The 7,916-nt window shown below is 41.1% G+C and overlaps 1 protein-coding gene across 1 annotated transcript; it reads right to left on the reverse strand.

Moving 5' to 3' along the window:
* Positions 1–3,930: 3,930 nt before the first annotated feature.
* On the reverse strand, positions 3,931–4,761 carry LOC137965410 (ruBisCO large subunit-binding protein subunit alpha-like). Its single transcript, XM_068811699.1, has 3 exons — positions 4,564–4,761; positions 4,171–4,512; positions 3,931–4,059 (listed from the first exon to the last, which is right to left on the reverse strand). Exons 1-3 carry the CDS (start codon positions 4,759–4,761, stop codon positions 3,931–3,933), a joined length of 669 nt encoding a protein of 222 aa, XP_068667800.1.
* Between the last annotated feature and the right edge of the window lie 3,155 nt (positions 4,762–7,916).

A 7,916-nucleotide genomic window follows, 5' to 3' on the forward strand; every position in this document is an offset into this window, starting at 1 on the left:
TCGATAAACACAATGCACACGGTTTCTTTCTTAATTTGTTAGGAAGATGAAGAACATGTTTGGTGTAGAACATATAAAAACAACTCATGCAAACAATTCACCGAAGAGATGATGGCGGCGAAGTGGGTCTGTCAATGGGGAGGACAACTCATCCAAGCATGCCACCAGTTCTCAGAAAACACCGCAGGAGAGTTGACCTTGCAGAAAAAAGGGAAAAAAAAAACACAGGAAGATGCGGCTCTCGCCTTGACATTATTGTGTTGTATAAAATCTAAGTTTCAGTGCAGAAAAAAATAAATTAGAAGATCCAAGTTGCATTAAACTTGCTCGTTGGCTGCTGGAATTGAGAACAACCTCCAATCCGAAACTGCGACAGGCTGATCATTAGTTCATCGTTAATATGGTAGAATTAAGAAAATGGAAATCTATTATACCTCGTTGCTGCATTGTAGCAGATCCCTGCTCTCTGTTGAACACTTCAAAGACAGAACTATAAAGAAATTAAATCCGTTAACTGGATTGAAATCTAATCTCTTGGTAGGTAGAGTATGAGAATCAGATTAATGGCATGCAACCAGTAACCGCATAAATAGCACAAGTAATATCAATAGGGTTTTTCTAGTTTGCTTTGCAGGCTTTGAGGCCCCGAGATTTCCCAATTCGCATCTTGGCATGAGTAGAATCAGTATTGGGTAATCTGAATGGATATATTGGAGATCAAACTGCCATGAAATGAAACAAAATGTTAAGTAGATTCAATCAGAGTTAGGCCGTAATCATAAACTTTCTGCTCGATTAAATTTTAAAACAAGGAAATGTCAATGACAGTGGCAATTAACCCTTTTGGTTTCAAGGTAAATCAAACACTGCATTGTCCAAACACAGAAGATTCTAATGGTGAAATGAGGTGGATATGGGTGGCGGTGCTCAATTAGAAATTCGAACTGTCAACTTCTCTGCTCTGGCTTACACGTTGTAATGGAGAAGCCAGCAAATGGAATTCTGGTATTCTGTGTTTGGACTATGGACGGTGTTCAATTATTCCCTTTTTAACATAATTGTCTCCGGCGACCCTCGCAGGTTGCTCCATTATTCTCTGTGCCTTCAACGTGGGGAGAGGTTTTTTTCTTCCTTTCAGCTCTTCTTATGAAAGGTAATGCCGCACCTCTCCCTTTGGTTTGAGTCATAGGAGGAAAGGATGAGGGGGAGGCTCTCTTCTTCCTTTCGGCTTATTTTATAAAATATTGTAAATCTTCCTCTTTCCTTCTATTCAAGGGACAAAAAGGCAGGATTAAGGAAGTCTCCTCTCCTCCCTCACGATCTCTTTCCATGAAATAAAAGAGAACGTTGGATCGTGCCTGTCGTGTTGTAGTTGCTTTCAGTTGTGTAATAGTCTATTTACATAGACGGGTTGTTTATCAATGTATTATCGAAAGTTAATCATCTGCTTCAACGTCTTCTGTATTTTCTTTTTTATCATTCCGAACAAGAATTTGGATAATTTTGAACTCCTCTTAAACTAGATTAGCAGAGTTATTTCATGATTAAAAGTTTTTAACGTCAAAGGGTGTGTTATTCACATATAATAAAATTTCTCTTGCGGCAAATCTTTTCCATGTACAGCTGCTTCTTTATCGCATATTGGATTAGAGAATGTAATTTTATGAAGTAAACGAATTGGATGGCTTAATCCTTACCATGTTTTAAGACCATTTGGACACGAAGCAGCATGAAAAATGGCCTTGTTGTAGTTTCAAAGTCAGGTTACATGGAGTCAACAGGGAGAAACGATTGCCGTCGTTCTTGTTTGAAGACTAAAGGAATAAGAACAACATAATGATAGAGAACAAGATGATCAGGTTAAGAGAGTTAAGATTGTCTCAACTTCTACCTCTACAATCATGTACACGTGTAATTCTACATTCATGTAAATCATTTTATTATTTTGTAACTTAAATATATGTATCAATGAAAGTAATATCATCGGAAAATATTTTTTTATCTTATTCTATACATAATACCTAGATTCGAAGAGATTTAAGTTCCGTCTTGTTCTTTTAAAACAAAAATGACCACCAAGTTTGACGTTGCTTATATCATATTTATGACCCCCAAGATGTCATCAGCTTCGACTTTTGACCTAATTATAGGAGCTTAATTAAATTATTGATTGGTATTTCAGGCACTCTCTCCTCAAGTTCATATTTCTCCTCCTTCTGGAAGGAAAGAAATAGTGACAATGTCTTTCTCTCTATTATGAAGGAAAGACAAGGGAAGCTAGCTTCCATCTAGCACAAACTTGGTCTTAGCATAATAGCTTGCACTAATTGAGAGACCTATTTTAGATGTTTAACTTGTTTCAACATTTTAAGATTCCCATTTCTACTCAGAGGAAGTAAATATTAACTTGAAAATGTAGGTATTCACATGAAATTAATTTTAAGGAAGTTATTCTCACGATATTATAGGAGTAAACATCTGTTACAAAACCCAGATTGGATTGGCCTGTTCTTGGCCCCTTGTCCATGTTGAAGGTATGTAAGATTTGCAAAAGGTTAAAACTTGGCTTATCTAGTCAAGTTTGATGGTTAAATCGGTGAATCAGGTGATCAAGTCTATAGTGCAGGGAATAGAGGTAAGAACCATGGTGGGCAAGAAAGATGCTAGGAAGACCAACGACAAGGGAGGAGCCCTCATCGCACCCAAAGGGGGGAGGGGAGGCGGCTTCCCTCACCCCTCACCCTTTTAAGCAATCAGCGAGGAAGGATTCCTCCCCTTTTGTTGGAATGACATCTCCTCCTCCCTTTTGTTTGAATGACAAAGGGAAGGACAGAGAGGTTCCCTCCTCTTGGCTCTTTGTATGCACCCTGGGGAAAGTGAAATCGAGACATGGCTCAAAATCCATGAATTTGTCTTTCCTTTTTCTGAGAATCGTGCAGTTTCCACTGATGTGGCTTCAAGAAAGATTAGAATTAATGGCAGAAAAGTTTTAGAATATTATGTTGAATTAATTTTCACAAACACAACCACAAATATGCTAATCTATTCAATCCACATTCTGAATACACACCATAACATCTGGAAAATACATTTTCTCATAATAAAATATACAAATTGAGTTCACAAACAAAGTATTAACAGAAATGAAACTTGAGAGAAAAGGGAACCTCCTTTCTATGCACACAGACACTGTTCAGCAGCAGTGTCGCTCCTCGACCCTCCTGTCCAGCAAAGGCGAGCCACCACGGCTCTCTCCTCTCTAGTAACAACGTCGGCGTCTAACCCTAACCTCTTCTGACAACAATCCCGAGCTCCGGCTACGACAACAACAACAAACAACACTCTGTTCTCTTTTTCGGCAACAACAGCAACTAACACTTTGTTCTCTATTCCGGCAACAACGAGCCTTTGTGGCTCTCTCTTCTGCGGCAACTACGACGGCGATGACACCGACAGCAGGACCTTCCCTTCCGGCACCAGCGACGCACGTCTCTTGCCCTAGCTCCCTTTTTCCTTCTCTCTCGCATACTTTCCCCCTTTCTGTTTCTCTTCGTTTTTCTGTCCCGTGATTATTATTTTTTACCCTTCTTGATTTTATTTCCTCACTTATTCCCGACGCACTGTGCGTCTACAACTTAAACAAAAGGTGGGCCCACATGAGCTGGGCCCGCTGGTGTTGATTTTCAACACTCCCCCTCAAAACCAACTCATATGCCTAGATCATGTTTCGTCTACACGGTCACACCTCTTGATCTCTACATCTTTTGGCCTTCTCCGATAAATTGGCTTATCTCCATCTTGAATTCTTCTTGCTTCTCCAGTCAGTTTAACTCTAAGACCAACCCCTTCATTTGGCTTTTCATAGCCCTTTCCTTCCTTCAAAACCTTCTTCAATACCTTCTTATCTGTGATAACCTTTGTAGCTGTTTTTCAAGAACCCAACTCAAGATCTACATGGAGAACTGCATTATGAGCAATCAACGCAGCAGGTGGCACCCAAGCCTTTTGTACGATGTCTGCTCCTGCTCCAAGTAGCTCATCAACGTCTGCAAGTTTGTCCTTGATAGCATGGACATATGTAGACAAGTGGACTAGTGCAGCACCACCTCCAGGTACAATACCCTCCTCAATGGCAGCAAAAGTGGCATTCTTGGCACCTTCAATTCAGACCTTTCGGTCCTCAAGTTCCGTCTCAGTTGCAGCTCCAACCTTTATGACAGCAACTCCACCTGACAACTTGGCAATCCTCTCTGCCAAATTTTTTGAATCATAAACAAAATCTGTTTCAGCCAGCTCCTTCTTTATCTGATTAATCCTAGCCTGAATTTCATCTTTTGTTGTAGCATCAGCTATAATGGTTGTTGAATTCTTCTGGTCAGTCACCAAAACTCTAGCATTCTCAAATTCTGCAATTAATTGTTCTGGGTTTGTAACAAACTGAGAGGAGGTATAACTTCTGTCAATCTCCATTCCTTCCTCAACATCAACTGTGGTCTCAAAGTATGACGAAGACTAAATAGACAGTACACCATCAGGACCCACTTTATCAATTGCATCAAATACCATGATCCCAATGACCTCATCATTACCAGCAGATATTGTAGCAACAACTTTCACGTCATCACGCCCTTTGATAGGCCTGGCCTTCCTTTCCAACTCCTCTACCAAGCCTTGAACTATCTTATCAACCCCTTTCTTCAATAGATCATCACTTATCTGTTCAGGTGTTGTTACAATGAGGGCTAATTCTTCTTCCCCCATAACCAAGTGTCATTCTTCTTCCTTCATAACAAAATGTGCTTCAGCATCCCACTCATCTTCAATCTTCTCCTGAGATGTGTAAGTGGCAGTGTTACCTTCAACAGATTGTTTTTGGGACCAACAATTTCTCGCTACGTGGCCTATCCTCCCGCAGTTATAACTATTGACATCAAACCTTCTACTATTTTCACGATTCTTCGAAGCTCCCCCTTGACGAGAGTTCCTCTCTTCTTGGTGATTTTTCTCCTTGTCACCATCCTTTCTAGACCCACTGCCAGTGTATCGCTTGACATTACCTCTGCTCTTGCTAGTGTACAACGCTTCCTCACTCTTCATTGAGACTTCTCCCATTTTCTTAGCCAAGGCTTCTTGACCAGCAAGTAAATTTTCAAACTCAACAAGTGATGGTGGAGTCGGCCATCCCTGTATAGCGGCAATGAACCCTCGATATTTGGGTCTTAAACCATGGGTAATTATCCTCTTTATCCTGGTTTCCCCAATTGGAGCTTTTGGGTCTAAATCTGAAATTTCCCGACATATCAACTTCATCTTGTGGAAGTACTGAGCAATGGTGATGTCGCATTGCGCCGTTGATAACAGCTCGTTCTCAAGCAGTTACAACCTTACATCATTCTTCTTTGAGAACAGTACAACGAAGATGTCACATGCTTCCTTCGGTGTTTTTTAATCCCGAATGTGCTTCAACATTTCTTCTTCAACTGTGGTCTTCAAAGCAAACATTGTTTTGCCTGCTTTAATTTTCCATTTTCGCAGGGTCCCATTGGCATCCTCTGCTATTGGTTGTGTAGTTTCACTGCCACCAACAACCTCCCACAGGTCTTGACCTTGTAGGTAAGACTCAATACATGTTGACCACATATTATAATTTTTGTGGTTGAGCTTCTTGACTCCTACACCCACATGAAGGTTATTCATTATGCTGGCACAACTTCACTCTACCCAACAACCTCAGATAATAGTAACCTTGCAGAGTACCTTACTGCTCACACCTCAAGATACCTTCACCAAACAAAATAATGGTCCTTTACCGTCCCGCTCTGATACTAATTGTTGAATTAATTTTCACAAACACAACCACAAATCTGCTAATCTATTCAATCCACATTCTGAATACACACCATAACATCTGGCATTTACACTTTCTCATAATAAAATACACAAATCAAGTTCACAAACAAAGTATTAACAGAAATGAAACTTGAGAGAAAAGGGAACCTCCTTTTTACGCACACAGACACTGTTCAGCAACAGCGTCGCTCCTCGACCCCTCTGTCCAGCAAAGGCGAGCCACCACTGCTTTCTCCTCTCCGGTAACAACGTCGGCGTCCAAACCTGACCTCTTCCGACAACAGTCCCAAGTCCCGAGCTCCGGCTACGGCAACAGCAGCAAACAACATCCTGTTCTTTGTTTCAGCAACAACAACAAACAACACTCTGTTCTTCATTCCGGCAACAACGAGCCTTTGCGGCTCTCTCTTCTATGGCAACTACGACGGCGACGACACCGACAGCAGGACCTTCCCTTCCGGCACCGACGATTCACGTCTTGTCAGAGTAGTTCCGTCCACTCTTGTTAGAGTTTGTGGTCTGAGTTAGGTACTTGGTTTTCCACACCTTAAATTACTAGTCTTTTCGGGTTGTATTGGCCAGGTATCTGACTCAAAACTCCGAAGTTAAGCGAGTTTGGGCAAAAATAATTATAGGATGGGTGACCTCCTGGGAAAGTACTTTTGCCTAGGACTTTAACATGTCTCATACCCTAGCTCCCTCTTTCCTTCTCTCTGGCGTATTTTCCCCCTTTATGTTTCTCTTCGTTTTTCTGTCCCATGATTTTTTTTTTTTTACCCTTCTTGATTTTATTTCCTCACTAATTCCCGACGCACTATTCGTCTACAACTTAAACAAAAGATGGGCCCACATGAACTGGGCCCGCTGGTGTTGATTTTCATACAACTTAAACAAAAGATGGGCCCACATGAACTGGGCCCGCTGGTGTTGATTTTCAACATATTAGCTTTGTAGCTTATCTCAGATTCGCTGCTCAGTCTTATCCTTACTTTGGCAGTTGATGATTTGCCCTCGTTCTCTCACTGAATCATAATCGCGCTTTTGTTTTTAAGCATAATTCATAATGATCTTCCGTCTCGACATGGTGTTGGTAGGGTCGAGTGGTGTGACAAGGCTTCCGACTCTTATCCAACAGGTTTCCAATTCTAGACGTCACTCTAGACAAAGCTTGGCCCAGATCAAATTCCTAACGAAAATGGCTGGAAATTAGTTAAGATAATCATTTGGGATAATGAAACCCGTAAGTGGGATTTCTCCGCAGCTACTGTGGCGTTGAATTTGCCCAACAGGAGAAGAGAATCTTCAAGTGGCATAAATGGTCCATACTTAAAAGGTGATTAATGTGGGTAGTGAAGGCATTCAAGATTGATTTGCATCTGTACAAGCTCCAGAGAGTTCTGTAATATGAAATTCAATAGCAATTCATTTCTTCCATTAAAGTAGTTGACTGTAATTCGTGAACCCCGACCTCATGTTCGTGCCATGTAAGGAGATGATTCAAAATTTCTATTTTCTGCTACTGTTCATTTGCTGGAAAGAGAGAGCAGGAATCCAGTTTTCGTAAACTACTAAACAGCTCTTCCTCTTCTCTTCTAATCATCATCGTTCATCATGCTAGGCTAGAAAGTCTTCTGTAAGTACGTGAGTGCTACAGATATGGTCAACGTGCTCATTCGTAAATCCTCACTGAAGAAAAACGAGCGATTCTTCATTAGTTGGAGATGAATTAGAAGCCAACATTCCGCGTGGGGACTCTGATTCTGTGAACCAGGTAACGTAACCCATACTCAGAATTGACTCTTGCCGTGTTCTGGGGAGTTTCTATGGATGCTTCTCCTGGAAACCACTAAGAGAACCGTGTAATTCGGGATGGCTGTTAGCGATGACCCCAGCGCCTGAAGAAGGAATGGAAGAGACATCGATCTGCTTTCAAGAATAAGAATTATACACAATTTGACAGGTTCTTCAATGTCTAATCCAGCTTCATAAACTGGTTACTGCTCTCTCTTCTAGTTCAAGATTTTCAGAAACCGCCTACCTGAATTATTCCCTTCAACCTAGTTTCA

This window comes from Aristolochia californica, unplaced genomic scaffold (assembly GCF_029961685.1).
Source record: "Aristolochia californica isolate CCGP_79_NKW_82.1479 unplaced genomic scaffold, dmAriCali1.0.hap1 SCAF_5, whole genome shotgun sequence".
Classification (NCBI taxonomy): domain Eukaryota; kingdom Viridiplantae; phylum Streptophyta; class Magnoliopsida; order Piperales; family Aristolochiaceae; genus Aristolochia; species Aristolochia californica.